Source organism: Festucalex cinctus, chromosome 8 (genome assembly GCF_051991245.1).
Source record: "Festucalex cinctus isolate MCC-2025b chromosome 8, RoL_Fcin_1.0, whole genome shotgun sequence".
NCBI classification, from domain to species: Eukaryota; Metazoa; Chordata; class Actinopteri; order Syngnathiformes; family Syngnathidae; genus Festucalex; species Festucalex cinctus.
The window spans coordinates 14,494,678-14,511,110 of NC_135418.1; the positions used below are offsets into that span (position 1 = coordinate 14,494,678).

General features: G+C 41.0%; 1 protein-coding gene across 4 annotated transcripts in view; it reads right to left on the reverse strand.

Annotated features, from left to right (window-relative positions):
• Positions 1–1,064: 1,064 nt before the first annotated feature.
• plxna1b (plexin A1b) overlaps positions 1,065–16,433 on the reverse strand; it is a 205,628-nt gene continuing 190,259 nt past the window's right edge. For 2 of the 4 annotated variants that reach the window (XM_077528740.1, XM_077528739.1), the window contains exons 23-32: positions 14,383–14,449; positions 12,291–12,437; positions 11,956–12,115; positions 11,203–11,306; positions 10,823–10,919; positions 9,855–10,045; positions 7,430–7,599; positions 4,826–5,038; positions 4,596–4,746; positions 1,065–3,198 (exon numbers count right to left, since the gene is read on the reverse strand). In XM_077528740.1, the coding sequence (XP_077384866.1) occupies positions 3,103–3,198; positions 4,596–4,746; positions 4,826–5,038; positions 7,430–7,599; positions 9,855–10,045; positions 10,823–10,919; positions 11,203–11,306; positions 11,956–12,115; positions 12,291–12,437; positions 14,383–14,449 (1,396 nt within the window). In that variant the 3' untranslated portion in view covers positions 1,065–3,102. Of the gene's footprint in view, positions 3,199–4,595; positions 4,747–4,825; positions 5,039–7,429; positions 7,600–9,854; positions 10,046–10,810; positions 10,920–11,202; positions 11,307–11,955; positions 12,116–12,290; positions 12,438–14,382; positions 14,450–16,433 lie in introns of all 4 variants that reach the window. The other 2 variants (XM_077528738.1, XM_077528737.1) reach the window with 1 other exon arrangement.

Genomic DNA, 16,433 nt, shown 5'->3' on the forward strand with positions numbered 1-16,433 from the left:
GTGGCCCTTGCGTCCTTCTGATTTTCTGTATGTGGCCCTCAAATGAAAAGGTTTGGACACCGCTGCTGTAGGGAATAACCCCCTAGGGCCCTTTACTAGTTCGTCTTGGCTGGAGGCAAGTTAGGGGCCAAAAGAGACAGCTGATATTTGTCCATATCAACAACACAACTGCCTCAAAGAGACCCCAATGATGTATCAGGATTGCTGGCTCTCCCTAATGGGGCCTCCGAAAGCAGGCTGTTTGTAGGGGGGCCCCATTAAGGAGATCCCTCAATCATTACGGGAAGTGTTACCAATATGAATTTACCTTTCAGAATTGGTAATGATATTCTCTTTATATATTTTAGTAAGCTTTTTATTTCCTTAAAATTGCTTTGAAATGTGTTTAACTCGTTTATAAATGAGAAGTACTTACTTAAAAATAACTCATCTACTTTGTGTATGAAATGTGCTCTCCAAAAATAAAGCTGTCTTGCCTTATAATGTATTATTGAATGACATAATGCCTATCCAGCATCCCACCTTTTTCCTTTAAATTTAGGGGGCCCCGGCGATTCTACAAGTAGAAACACCAGAGGGGGGGGCACGAGACTGATCACCCACAAGATTGACACATAAAACAGCTGACATGCATATAAGATTCCATAATCTTATACTGTACTATAAAAAGTCTTCAAGAAATGTTAGAATGAGATTACGCAACATTGACATGGAAAAAACAAATCACGTTTTCAGAAAAAAAAAAAGTTTAAAAAATTAAAATCAAAATATGCCAATGTGAATAGGGCGGGTCCTTGTTAAGTAAAACCTCAAAAAAATTAAGGTAAAAAAACGAACAATGTAAATTAATTACTGGAAAAAAGCCCAAGTTGGTGAAAAATATGTACTTTAAAAAGCACTTTACTGCACCACTCTTCCCACCCCACCAAAAAATAAATAAATAAATAAAAATCCAATATGAAAAAGTTGATGAGAAAACAAATGAAAGGACCATGTGAATGTGAAAAAGTAACGCAAGTCCAAATCAAACCCGCTGAGACTGCAGTGCAAACTCAAACACACCATTCAGGAACCAAAAGTCATTTTTATTTAGCAAAAAATGTTTAATCTCTCCTTGATGCGTGTTTATGTACAAGTAGTAAATCTGCAAAGTAGGAAATAACAGAATATTTACACAATGAATGTTCACCTGCAAACTCGCGTGTGACAGTCGCTTCAAGTCCGAGACACGAAAAATGTTTTTTAAATTCCTTTGCCACTTGGTCTCAACTGGATTTCTGCTCGTCTTGCTCGGTATATGCAGCTCAGTTTGAAGACTTGGAAAAAATAAGGACAGGAAATCAAAGAGGCGGCTGATGGGACTTTTTCTTTTCTCGGTTTGTTTTACAAAAACATGATGTTGTTGCAACAAACATGCTTTATAAGACATTTAGAACAAGTCCACGATCAGCCCCAGCAGTGCAAACATGACTGATGCTTGATTGAAAGCACCTGCTGTCACTTGATCAACAAGAAGCATAAAGACGAATAAAAACACAAGCGGACTATGAACCTGAGAGAGAATGAGTCCAGTATGTTTTGTCATGTTTTTTTTTTTTGTCTGGTGTGCTTCTGAAGCGCGAATATGAAGGATGCTTACAGATGTTCTCAACCCAACATCTTTGCATGATTCCAAAGGTTGAGTGTGAAAAGTAAACTATCGAGTGGTAAAATGCATCCAGTTGAAGTTCTGACACATCTCACTCATGTAAACAAAGTAATGTTGACTTTGCACTAAGGGAGGTGCGCTGACCTAAAACAAAACAAAAAAAACTAATAACCTGGAGAGCCACAGCAATTTTGATCAGCATTAAAAAGATGAGCTCGAAAAACAAATGACAAGAGTTTAAAGCAGCAAAGTCACATTTCCATCACAAAGACACAGATGCTCATCATTTGGACCCTCACTGAGGTCCCATCAAGTACTTTTTAACTTCAGGCAAACTGAAGAGAGTTTTTTTATGTGTTTTTTTTTTTTTGCCTTCAGCGTACCATCAAATGTACAATTTACATGTTGGGAATCAACAAAAACAACCTGATTACAAAATGAACACGTGAGAAAGTATACCATTTTTTTTTTTTTTTTTTTTTTTTTTTTTTTTTTTTTTTTTTTTTTTAACAAATGAAAACATCACACAGACCACAGTTTGGTTTTGGGCAAGCAGAAAAAAAACCAAAACAAAAAAAACCCTGGATTTTTCACCAGCAAGTCAAAAAGAAGCCGATTTAGTGTTGGGGGTGGGCGAGTCTTAAAAGCCACTTGAGCTAAAGAAGAGCTGCAGCTTATGAGCATTGATGACCTCCTTCAGATAATTTACACGTTTATGAACATGAAGAAAACGTGGCTTCAGACGCCGTCCCACTTTTTTCAGCATGAACGCAACCCCCAAACTAACGAGTCATTTTGTCTTCTTCTGACGCTCTCAAACGTTTCATTTCAGTCACGAGGCATATTTCAAATCATACGGTAGCACATTCCATCTCACAAAATGTCTTTGCACTAAACAACATTCAAAGGAAACATGGCACAGTACGACTTTTTTTTCTTCTTTTTTTGTTTGTAGCGTTTTTCTTTGCACTTCAACTATCAAATTTGTTGGATTTTGACTGGATTAAAACCAAAAAAGGGAAACAAAACTGCTCTCTCCCTAATCTTTAAAAAGGTAGCTGTATTTATATATAACATCTATATATTCTTCCTTTGTAGCGTTTCTGTAAATTGTGCAAATTCAGCAGTAATACAAGTGGCGAGAGATCAGGAGAGTGGGCAGTCGATTACATTTCTACAAAACAAAACATCCTGACACGTCAGCCACAAAGCTTCTCTCCATTGTGCACCCGCGTGGAGTTCTTTCCAAAAACATCCACAGGAAGCAAAAGACGGCGCGGCGCGTGTGAAAATGTCCGCTCGCTCACACATACACGAACACACGTAGGCATACACAGACGCGCCCATCTCGGCCTCCGTGTGGCAGAATACCGCCGTGGATGCTTTTGCAGTTTGTTGTGTTGTTGCTCTGTGAGGGAGGGAGACAGACGGACGGACGGACGCCGGCGCGGTCCTCAGCTGGTCAGGGCCATTGTGTCGATGACCTGCTCCAGCTTGCTCCGCAGCCGCTGCCTCCTCGCCTGCTCGTCCCGCTCCAGCGCCGACAAGATCTGAAGATGGAGAGGGGGGCCGGTTTGAGGGCGGAGCATTTCCAACTCACTCGTATGGGTCAGCACACGTCAAATCAACCAACCAAGAATTTGCCCGTCACCGCTCAGATTTTCTTTTTGAGTTTGTTCGGCTTTACCTTGTCCTTTCATTTTCAACTACACCTGATAGATTCAATTCTTGGCCGATTTTACATGGATCCAACTAGTGCTGTCACTATCGAATATTTTTAGAATCAATTCATCTAAAAATTAATCGACAAATTGGATTCATTTTAATTTTGCATTAAAGTGCATTACAAAAACATTTCCCCCACTAATTACTGTTTATTAACTAGGGATTGGTGATGATTTTGTACTTCATATTGTGATTTAAAAAAAAAGGTGGATTGATGTTACATCTTATTATTATTATTATTATTATTATTATTATTATTATTATTATCCCAAAATGAATTTTACTGGACAAGCGAAAGCGTATTAGGACCACAAAAAAAAATGAACTTATTGAAGTAAAATGATAACATTTAGTTTTTTTTCTTATTTTGGGAGAAAATAAGTAAAATTAGTCATGCTAAAAAGAAAAAAAAAACAAATACAAAAAATAATTAAAAAAACCACCAACAATAAAAAAAGATTAGAATCAGATTGAAATCTAAAGTTTAAAAAGTGACTAAAAAATAATTCTTACATTTAATAAGATTACGACTTGATTCTCGTACGATATATTTGTTTTCCTTCAATGTGGCACAGTACTCTTTAGTTTGTTCTAGAATGACTTGACAACTGTTACATATTTTTTGGTGTAAAGATAAAAGTAATTATAATAACAACAACAACAACAACAACAGTAATAATAATAATAATAATATCAGTTTCATTTAAATGTATTACTGTTTAATGTTCGCTATATTTGGGATTAATAGACACTAATAGAAACTGTGCCCCAATTCTAATTACCGGTACTGTTGTTTACATAAAGATCCATCTCAATATATTTCAAGATAATAGAAAACTCAATTTATTTCATGAGTTTTATGAGTTCAAAAAATGAAACTCATTAAATAGACTCCTATTGAACATAATAAATTCTTTTCAGAAAAACATTTTGATTATAATTCCAATTTCTTGAGAAGGTAAATTTCAGATTTTCGTTAACTATAAACTAGAGCCATCACAATTTGAAAAACTAACTAATAAATTGTGAAATATTTCATTCTGGTGCTCATCATTCCCAATTTGGAATTGGCAAATTCACCTGTTTTTTTGAGCTGACGTTTAAGAGGAAGTTTAAACAGAAAGCAGTGAAGCTAAACATGCAGTTTTTCAATTCAACTGATGTGACCTCTTGCTGTTGCCTCATTCCCTCCGATCTGTCGTGACTAGACGTTAGCTCTTACCTCGTCCTTATACTTGACAATGTACGAGTAGATCTCGTGGAGGGCAGACATGCTGTTAAACTGGTTGGCGTGCAGTCGCGACTGCTCCGCCAGGTAGGCACTCATGTCCTGGTCGCTGATGGCCGACATCCTCGAGATATCAGAGTAGTACCTGCATCAGTGCAAACCACAAATGAGTCCATTTACTCGCTAAAAGTCCAGCTGAGGCGCACAGGCCGCATTTGACGAACCTCTCCACCCAGTTCTTGTAGTTGGGGATGTCTTTAGCGTAAAGCAGCTTGTTGGATGGCGAGTCCTTGCCTAATTTATGCTCCGACGTTGAACACGAGTCCATGAAGGTCTGCGCCACCACAGACAAACAGGCGTCTGTGATGCTGTTCTTGTGGATGTCGAACACAAACTGCGGGTTCTTGATCACATTCACCCAGAAGCGCAGGGGGAGGCTGCAAGGATGGACAGAGAACAAGGGGAAAAAAATGACATGGTTGAAAAATGTGGACTCTCGTCTCCAGTTGCTGCAGGTTTAAGGGAGCCACACTAAGACCTCTCATCGACTAACTATACTAAAGATACTTTATATGCTCTGAAATCAATTTACGGTAGAACCTCGATTTAACAAATTAATTGGCCAGAGGGGTGGTCTGTTAGAGATGATTGTTCATTAGATCAAAGTATTTATAGCTTTCCGAGGCAAAATAATTGTAAATAAACATTTAAAAACAAACAAACAAAAAAAAAAGCTTGAAACTATTTGAAAAGTTAACCCAGACTTTCCTTGCTGGTGCCCCGGGTGAGGTCAAAAGTTAGTGCTTCCTTGTTTGACTTCGGTTTCAAATAGATGCTATAGATAAAGACTTTGCAAAAAACAACTATACACTATACTAAAAATAGCATGTTCGAGAGACTTGTTACACGAGCAGCGCCGGTTTCCGGGGGGGGGGGGTGGGGGGTTCTCGCGGGGGGCCGGGTTCGCGGGGGGGGGGTGGCGGCCGTCGGGGGGGGGCGGCTTGTTTGGGGGGGGGTGGAGGTATGGGTGGGTGGGGGGTTGGGTGCTGGGGGTCGGGGTGTGTTCGGGGGTTTGGGGGTCGGGGGTGGTGGGGCCTGGGTCGTGGTGGATGGCGGGTTTGGGTGGGGTGCGGGGGGGTCGTGGGGGGATGGGGGCTGGGGACCGGTGGGGCGCTGTGGGGGCCCGCTGGGCCTCGTTCTGCGGCCTTGGGCTCGGGGGTGTGGGCCGGGGCTGGGGCGGGGGTGTTCCGGGTGTCTGGGTCGGCTCGCCGACCGGTGTCCGCTCGGGTGGCTTGGGGGTGGCCTTGGTGCTGCCGCGGCCTGGGGATTCCGGGGGGGGGGGGGGGGGGGGGGGGGTGCTCGCTTTGCTGGACCGCGGTTGACGGCTTCTTTCTTTGGTGGTGGTCCTTATGCATGCCAGATCCGTCGCACCAGCATCTACTGAAACTCAACAGAAGTACCCTCTCCCTCCCACAGCCCCTTGAATCAGTTGGTGCTGGTGTCTGTGGTTCTCACTTTGCTTTATCTATCCTTCCCTCCTTCCTCTCTTTAGTTTTTCCTCTGGTCACTTGAGATCTTAATTTATTAGAAGTATGAGGTTTCTGGGGTTGGCATAAGACTCCGGTTTTGTAACCACGCAGGAGGGGTCTTGTTGGTGCTGGACTTCACTTTGATGGATTGGATGTACTGGCTTCTATTGATCTCACTCTGCCTTATCGATCCTTCCCTCCTTCCTCTCTTTAGTTTTTCCTCTGGGCTCTTGAGATCTCGCTAAATTTGCTGGAATTTAGAGGCTTCCGGGGTTGGCGTAAGACTTTGATTTTGTAATCATGGGGAAGGCAGGAAGTGTTTGGTCGGTGCTGGATGTCACTTTGATTTACCTTTCTTTTCTCTTTATTTCTTTTTTTTTCTGACCTTTTCTCTGGTCTCCTGACCATTTAAATCTCACGACTCTGGCAAGATTCTGAAGTACCTGGTTAAGGCGAAGGGTAATGGGATATTTATAAGGTTTTAGGTGAATGAATGAGTATAAATTTATACGTATTTGCACGCACGCACACGCACGCACGCAAACGCACGCAAACGCACACACGCAAACGCACGCACGCACGCAAACGCACGCACGCAAACGCACGCAAACGCACGCACACATACACACAAAAAAGGAAAAAAAAAAAAAAAAAAAAAAAAAAAGAAAAAAGAAAAGAGCAATGATGACAAGACGTTGAATCGGTAAGACTACCGAATGAACCATTCTGAGCTCTTCAAAAAAAAAATTAAAAAAAAAAATTAAAAAAAAATAAAAAATAAAAAATAAAAAATATGAACAGGTAGATAAATCACTTTAAAAAAAAAAAAAAAAGATATGTGCTTGTAGCAATGTTAGGCTAATGTCCATGCTTTCATTAGGATTTAATAGGATAGTCACTAACATGGCCGCTATATTGACATACTTTTTCGCCTTCTCTAGTCTGCTGAAAGTTTATTTATTCTTGACAAGAGAGCAGCACAAGCCGGAAATGTGATGCTGTGGTACTTACTCTTTAGTCTGTGACATTTTATGACCTTTTAACAGTAGATATAAAAACTAAACATCAAAAAACAATTGCTGTAGATTTCACATGACATCGACCTCTGAAAATTTTTTTTTGTAGTTCTTAGAAGGACAAACATGTCTGAAAATTATCATCATGATAACAAGAACACTGCCAGCAATGGAACATGGATCCAAATAGAGTTGCAACATCAATGTCAAAGTGTTGCATAATCTCCTGTTTGATGCAGCAGTAGGTCAAATGCTCCCGTCTTCACTATGGACACAAACTCACCAGTTGCTCTTCCAGGTGTGCCGGACGTCTGAGTCCGAGATGGAGTGTTTGTCGGCCTGCTCGTCCAGGAAGTCAAACATGTACTTGATGGCGAGCGGCAAGGCGCTGCCTCTGTGGGCGGTGCTGAAGATGGTCTCAAACAGGTCGTCCACAAACTTTTGCAGCGTTCCCTAAGGAGGAGCATTGCAGTGGGATTCAGTAACAGAAATAAAAGAAATAATCAAACCGCAAACTTCCTGTCACTTCCTGGTTCGGATAAGTTAGACATGAATGGGTGAAATGGTTCCACAGAAATGAAGGAACGGTAGACTTGCAATCTTTAATTAGGCACGGCATATCTTGGCTAATGGTGTGGCTGCCGGCGACGGCTGTCACCGGCAGGTGTTTGAATGTACTTTCTTTTTACTATCCCAACTTCATGACATGCTGAGTGCTCAGTCTGCTTTTGAGTAATTCAGATGGCTCCCAATGAGAGTTCAGCCTAAGGCTGTTTTACAATGTTTTTTCTCTCTCCCTTTTTTGTTTTCATCACATCACACACATGGAATTTTTCAATCCTCAAAAGTACCTCTGATGTTAAGTGATGTGATATTGTCCTCGAGTTTTCACAAACAGTTTTCTTTAAACATCCTGGCCACATTTTACAAAAGCTTCTTTTAATCCGTTCACACTTCCTACAATCAACATCCTAAACCCACAAAGCAGTGGGGATATCTTAAGTAAGAACAAACTGCAGCGCTTCCCTCGGCTTGCCTTGTTCATGATTTCCTGATTGAGGCAGCGCAGATAGTGTTCATCGTGGTGCATGAACAATGGGAATGTGCAGCTAATGAGTGGAAACATCAGGGGAGAGGAAGTATCGGGATGAGCTGAGTCACTGAGGAATGCTTAGCGCAACGCTGTTGGCAGGCCGCAGCAAAGTGTCGACACGTACATGTGCTTTGCTTTCTTACAAATGGAAACCTTGCATGCATGTCACAACTTTGGCTGTTCACTGTCAATCCGGGAGACAATCAGATTTCCTGATTTTGAGTGGCAAGCAGGGTGTATGTCGCATCTCAGGACGATAAAAAACAAAAGTCCTATCGAAAACAGTGCGTCGAAAGTTGAATCATTTGCAGTCAGTTGTTTTGGCATAAATGCAGAAGTTGTGTAACATAATTCAGTGACCAATACTGTAAAATATATTGATAGACAAATGTGTTTTTTCAGGGCCAATAATGATACTGATTATTAGAATTCAAAGAGGCGGATAACTGATATTTCAAGATGATATTCATTTGCAGTAAAAGAGGAAAGATTTGCGTAATTTTTTTTCTAAAATTGCTGTAATGCCATTAAGCATGTTTGTTAAAACAACTTTTCAAATTTTCAATACTTTGACGGTTATTCTTTTCATTTTAAATAAACAGAAAAAAATTACAGGGAGCTTCCCAGGTCATCACCATGTGTTAAACTAAATTAAAAACTAAGCAAGTTAATAATTCCCAAAGTTTTCTATTGCAAATAAACTTTCCCAAAATTTCAACATAATTTCTTAATTTTTTATTTTTTAAACAAGTGTAGGGAGCTCCCAGTGTCAGTATCACCTTTTATAAAGTATGGTAATGTGGAAATTCGAATAAATACATAAATGAAAAGTTTCCTGTATCTCACTGAGCGACAAATGCATGTGAACATTGCAAATTTTGGGTTTTTGTCAGGGCTTGTAAAAGACTTCAAATGATCTTCGCAGACAGTGAAAAATTGTCTGAACATGTTCAAAATTTCTTTTCAACAAGTCAAAACCCAAAATTCGCTTGTTCGCAAGCAATTACCGCTCAGTGAGATGCCAGCTTTATCGGCCTTCAGAATTGTAAAAGGGCCAATGCCGATATTTGGCATTTTGACAAATATCGGCACCGATAATGGATCCCTAGTAAAATAAATACTTGTACTTATACTTACTATATTACATTTTAGAAGCACCTTGCCTAAATAAATAATACCAGTGTTGCATCTGTTGCCCCAGAAACCATTTAAAAGTGACGGCTGTCAATCAAATTGTGGGCTCAACAACTCAAGGATGAAACACGTGTGGATGTTGGCTGTTTTGCTCACGCTTAAAAAAAAAAAAATCTCATCAAGTGAGGACGTGTGCATGCTGAAAGTGTATTCTGGAGGCCATGGAGGAATTTGGAGAGTAATGATTGCAGGGTAAAGGCCTGGGCCTATAAGCCCTGAGGCCACCAAGAGAGAGTCCAGTAACACCAACAAACAACTCAATAGTCAAAGGTCAACTTACTAATTAAAACACACACTTTTTTTTGCAAAAGGTTATGAACAATGTTAATGAGCTCTGAGACCAACACAAACCAAAGGTCAATAGGGGCATGCTGAGGAAGTCAGCTTTGAGATCAAGGTGCTTAAAGCTCCTCCCTCTTACCTTGGTGGCCAGCAGCCGGGTCAGGTAGATCTCAGAGACCATCTTGCTCCCTCGGTCCCCCTCCCTCTGGTCCGAGTGGTCGTGGTTCTTGACCAGATGCCACAGTTTGGTGCCGCTCTCCAAGTCAGGCGTGATCATTGGCGTTCGGGAGCGCAAACTGTCTGGACTGCTGGCTGTTCTCAGCATGCTCTCTGCAAGGTGCAAAGCATCAATGAGCCACAAGTGACAAATGGGGCAATAACAACAGTATGGAGTGTGCTTCCTTGTAGTAGTTTAACATTTCGAGCAGTGGTTCTTAACTGAGGTTAATTCATATGTCAGGAATCCGGAGAGAGGAGGGAAAAAATCTCCCCACAAGTGAAAAGTTTCTTTCTACTTCCATGTCATTCTTTCATCCCATAATACATTTATCTGTCACCTGCTGGCTCTAACTCCCGCTTCCTCCTTGACTACTGGACTGCAATTCAATTCAATTCAATTCAATTCAATTCAATTCAATTCTCTCTCTCTCTCTCTCAAATCACATGGCACATTAATGCCTCCCAATACCTTTTCAATACTTGTCATTTCTATGACAAAATAGGGAACGACTGAGAGGTTGCAAATGCCAGGAGAAAATCACAAGCAGGAAATATGACAAGAGTTACAAGAGTTACTTTGGACCTCAGATATTATATTAAGACGAAAATGGAAAAGCTACAGATGAAGATCAGAGGTCTGCATGAGAGCCGTCGTTACAAAGTATCACTTCTTAAACTGTTGCAAATGAAACACATTCACTTAGCGAAGACACGCTTGAGAAATTTGAGCCCAATTAAATTAAAACGCCAACTAAATCCATTTCACTTTGACATTGTGTGAGTGGATTTGCAAAGTTGGGAAGAAGGAGGCATGATTAGTTTGCTAGTACAGGAAGAACTGACTTGCAGACACACACAAAAAAACCACACACACACCTTCTCTCGTACCGTATCTGCTGAGCGATTTGGTGAACGTGGAGGAGTTGGAGATGTTGTACGCTGAGTTCTGCTTGGGTACGAGAGCAATCACGGAGCCATCTGTCACCTGAAACAACAGATCACTTCAGTTATCAGTCCAAAAAAACAAAAAAAACAAAAAACATTCACACAAAAACATTTAGGATCAAGGATTTTTTTTCTTTTTGAAATAATTTATATAAATAACCCAAAAAAAACAAACAAACAAAAAAAATAATAACTGAAGTAAACATAAAATGCGGTTTTAAATGGTGACTTTATTAAAGAAAAAAAACAACCAACTCAAAGCTAGTTGGGCCTGTGTGGGAAAAGAATGCCACTTGATTGAAAGAGCGAAAGCAGCAGTGTACCTGGTAGTGAGCCAGAGTGTTGAGTCTCTTCCAGTCATTGTCAATCTTGGTGGTCACATCCTCATCCTGAAGGATGATGCGAGCCATCCTTCCTTGCCGCCATTCTGAGACACAAACAAACACAGAACATTCGCCTTTTATGATTAAAGCGTCACACATTTTGGATCAAGAGAAATTAAAAGAGAAAACTGTGATTTTTTTTTCTTTTTTAACTCATTCACTCCCAGCCATTTTCACTGAACACCCTTTGCTGTTTTACTGGATTTTGACTGATTTTTGGGCCCACAGAATATTGTGTTCTAATGTTATAAAAACATGGAACATGCCAAAAAAAAGGATTAGAGTCTCTTTTTCATCAGAAAAATTTCTATCTGTTTCCGTTTTGCAGCAATAAGCATTAGAATATAGGTAATTTTCATCATTATTCACAATTCTGTTTAAAACAGTGGGAGGGGGGGGGGGGGGGGGGTTCTGCAACATGGCTCTGGTTGTTCTCTTATACTCTACAGGGACCTGTGCTGGCCGTTTTTGTAATAACTACCATTGCTTCATGCATTCTCTTCAGTTCAGAGGCTGCATCAAAGCCTTCTGTATGCACTAGCATAAAAACAAAACAAAACATAAAGACGTATAAATACGTATTTGGGAGAATGGTAATATTTAAAATAGAACATATTTATAGTTTTTTGGGAGCAAATGAGTTAACCCGTGAATTTCCCTGCTGTGGGACCAATAAAGTCCTCTTCTGCTTACCCAGGTCCATATCGGAGGCCTTTGGTCTCTGAGAGTAAGGTGTGCCTTTGTAAACGGCATCCAGGAGCTTCTCTTTCACCTGCGTGACTGTGTCACAGTTTAGACTCTTTACAGTCACCTCAGGAGCGTTCTCATTCTCTGGGTTCACACAGTGCAGCGTCTATGCATGGAGGAAACAGAGGCAACATTTAAAGCAAGGACTTGCTAAGCACACACTGTACAAACAAAACAATGGATAAGTCTACTTAATATCAATAAGTCAATATGTATTTAAACAAATAATTAAAAAAACTGCATAAAGACTTTTCTCCTGCTTCCTGAGTCAATGCACTGACCAAAGTCTTGTAGTCAATCTGCTGTCTGATGAGCTTGTCCTCGCTGAGGGAGTAGCGAGCCTCTCCTGTGATTGCATCTATTGGCCCCTTCTCCATTTGCTGCTTCATGGCACAATACAGCATGAAGAGCGGCTCACCAGCACACTCCTGCAACAGCAAGACAGAAAAAATGATCATGATTAAAAGTACAAGATGCTGAAATATTGTGCGTCTGGAAACGTATTGGCTGTTAGGCATTAGTGTTGGCCCATATTGAAGAAAACTGACAAGACACTATTTTGTTCCACTAATCCAACGCCTCTTGTGTCTCTTTCCCCTGTTTAAACGTGTGTGTCAGAGCAAGAAAGAAATTTGAGAAAGTGCGAGTGAGTGGCAATTGATGGAAAAGTTAAAAGAAGGTTAATGACAGAGTGGTGAAAACGCTTGGAGAAGCACTTTGTTGTATGAGACGCGTCAAACGGGCAACGAGCGATGGGATGCCGGGACTCGGCTTTCTGTTTCCCTCGCGCACTCTCATGCTTGTCACCTCTCGCTCCAGTGAGGAGCATCATTCCAATAACACTAAAAGAGCTTACAGCAATAGAAAGGAATCATAACTAAATTATATGGTAATGTGTACTTGGGATGGACACATGAAACTTCCAGAGATGATTTCTTAAGAGTCAAATACTTACACTGGTATAGGTAAAAAAAAAAAAAAAAAAGTGGTATCGAACATACGATTGATGAATTGACTGTTCTGCTTAGACGAATGCCCATCCTTAATGTCTACGCTTCCAAATTTCTGTAAACAAATTGTGAAAGGCCATTTTGTGTTCTGGCATGAATCTCTGTTCACATAAATTACATCTTCAATATTAAAATATACAACATACAATTTCATTCACACCAATGTGAGTATTTCTGCACACCAATATCTTTGTTGTGACCTCGAGATGAAGACGGACGCTGACATGTAGGTTAGATAAAGAGAGGGCTGGTCATTTATCAAAAGCCAGCCATTCCCAAGAATTTTATGCACCATTTTTGTTATGTTCGGGGGTTGGATCCCAAAATGCAGACACAAATAAGATTTTAACTCTTTATTTACATAACATCGAGAGCCGTAGAACAAACTTGACTAGACGAGAAACAATGAGAATCCTTCGAGAATCACGATACGCCAAGCCCCCTTGGGCTGTGGAGATGCACAGAGGAACCGAGGTAATAATCCGACAAACACACACTTCTAGGTTTGGCTTAGACAGTGAATCGACCGGATTGGCTGTGGCTAGACATGTGGCTAACAGAACTGACATGGAATTATCTGATTGGCTGTTGACCAGAAAAAGAGATTAAAGATTCTTGACATCACATAGCTTAAAACCAGTTGAAAGTGGACGCCGATTACATCAGTTCAAAACAGACACTTGACCTCACGGTCATGACATTTTTCATTGAACCCATGTTTACGCTCGCTTTTTTTCCATCCCTAAATAAACATTTAACAAGGTCTTTCCTGAAGGTATTTTGATTTTTTTTGCCTTTGTCTGTCTTGGCTCACCATCTCCTGTTTTCCTTGGGACACCTGAAGGTCACCGTTAGCCAAATGCCAGTTTACAAAGGAATGATTAGGTGCGGCAATATTTGAATATAAAATGCACATGTGAAAGATTGTAAAGTAGGGGAGAAATGAAAATTTAAGCCTCCATAATTCTCTCTGATTCAGCATCCAAGAGGAATTCAAAGTGAGATGAACAGACAGCTTAAATAAACACCTCGCATATTCACAAAGGTAAACCCACAAACAAATTCTGGCGGTAAAATAATGAAGTGACGGACACGAAGAGAATCTGGTGAAAAGCTTTGGCAGTCACAACAACAGGAGCGAGCGCGTCTGAACACAGCTTCAGACCCCATCAATTCCTCCATTTGGAAGAGAGGGGGGCATTGACCAAATGAAAGGCGGAGGTAAACGAAAGGTAGCCACTGGCCTGTGCCTTATCTAATGCTGCAGCTGTGCGCGTTCCTGGGGATTTTTCTACTCTACTGCTAGCGGAATCACTCCAAAACATGTGTGCCTGTGGGTGTGAGAGAGCTTTTTTTTTTTTACCTTGAGGAACTTGTAAAGCAGAAAGGTGAACCAGTTGGTGAGCATCTTCTCAGCCACTGACTCGGTCCTGGGAAAGACAAGGAGAGAAAAGGATGAGAGGAGCTAAAAAAAAATTGAAGCTCAGAACGTATAAACATTTCCAAGCGTGCCTTTCGATGACAACAAGCCTCCTCGACGACAGTGTGAGGATAATCAATTAACACTTTTGATCAAAATATAGCTGCATTATTAGATGGCAAAATCCTTTCCCTACTCACTATCCTATAGACAAGGAAATCAATTAGACAGGGAAATCACCTCTTTCAGTTCTTTCATTTACACCCCACCACCTATTTCTACTTGCTGTCTTTATAACACTTCATTGTCACCATTGCTGTTTAATTATCCATTCTTTGGTTTTGCCAAGGCAAACAACAAACAGTAGGCACACAGTAACTACTCTGCTAACTGGGCCATATTCCCAGTTTCTATTAAATATTGACTATTTCTGTGCGCAGGTTGCAAAAAGGTGAGAAGGGCGCACTATGATCAGAAATGACACCACTGGAATTTAATTTCAACATGTTCTGCTCAAGTTGTGTTCAAGACGAAGAAGGAGAAAAATAAAAGGCAGAAAAGTGGGAAACTAGGCCAAAGAAAGCAGCTAGTGAAAGCCTGTAGCAGGAACGAGACGTGAACTCCTACGCTTCCGCCAGCCTCCCGTTTGACTGGTGAATGTTGTTTGATGTATGCGGAACGCTTTCTTTTTCATGGCTGTCAGCAAAATAGAACCGATGAAAGATGAGGCAACAGGGAAAGGAGAGCTGGAGGATGAGGGAGGTGAATACACCTGGACAGTACACGCTTGTGGGCATGTCAGGTCCTGATCGAGGGTGACACGAATGATCTTCTCAATCGGGAAACTGTGCCAGCACCTCTTGTTCTCAAACACGTGCGCTAAAGAATAGGGCTCCTTGTAGCGTTCTTGTCCAGAAAGTAAACTTTTTTTGTGTTTTCTTGGGGAAAGTTCTTGTCTTGCTTGGCAGTTAAAGCTCCCGAAGCTAGCGTGTTTAGCAAGGACAGCATGTTGTGACCATTCCCCACTGGATGGGATTAGAAATGGCTTTACAAAGGCACATTGGCGGAAAGTCATTTATTTGATTCGATTTTTTTAATTAAATATCTCTCCAGGGATAAGGGGAAATAAGAGGGAAAAGAAGTTTTTATTATTTAATCTCAGATCCATACCTACTCGGGGGAAAAAAAGCCTCTTTTTCTTGTGACTATACAGTATATAGTATTCAAATGACTTGTGCCCCACATTGTAGGCCATTCACGGGTCCATGGAACGTCGAATAGGAACGGACAAAGAAGTGTCCGGAATTTTAAAGATAAATTGAAAGGATTTCCAACCGACAAAGTCTACCAAAGTGTTGTCCATTTTGATTAAAATAGGTGTCATTGTAAGATGGTAAAGATGCTTTTAACATAATGCAATCGTGATATATGTGAGCCGCTAGCCGTGGCTAACCTCTGGCTAAAAATACATCTGGTGGTCAAGATGTTCGATTTTGAGATCTCTCCAAATACTCTCCTGAAAGGAATAGTTCTGATCTTTTTACATGAATCTCTATTTCATCCTCACCTCCCGTGTGTGCGATCAGCACTGACTTACCCCTGACAGCGTTCTGTGACACGAGTTCTGGTCCGGTGTTGGACGAGAGGAAAATAGTCCGGCAAGTTGGCTGGGGTCACGGAAATAAAGCGTTTTTTCTTCTGAAAACAATTTGTGTTCAAAAGAGTGATACATTTGCATCACAAAACTTTGCCCTAACAAAAGTCAGACTCCATTACCGCCGGGCACTATTTTTCTGTTCGTTCGTATCACTGCGCGGCGCCCTGCATACAGCTGATAGACGCGCACTAATCTACAAGTTGTTTGTCTTTTCCAAGGCGGAAGGCGTGACTGTCTGCAGCTGTCTGCAGCACCTCTATCAGCTACAGTTTCTACAGGGCGACGTGCAGTGATACGAATGAAGAGAAAAATAGTGCCCGGCGGTAATGGAGTCTGA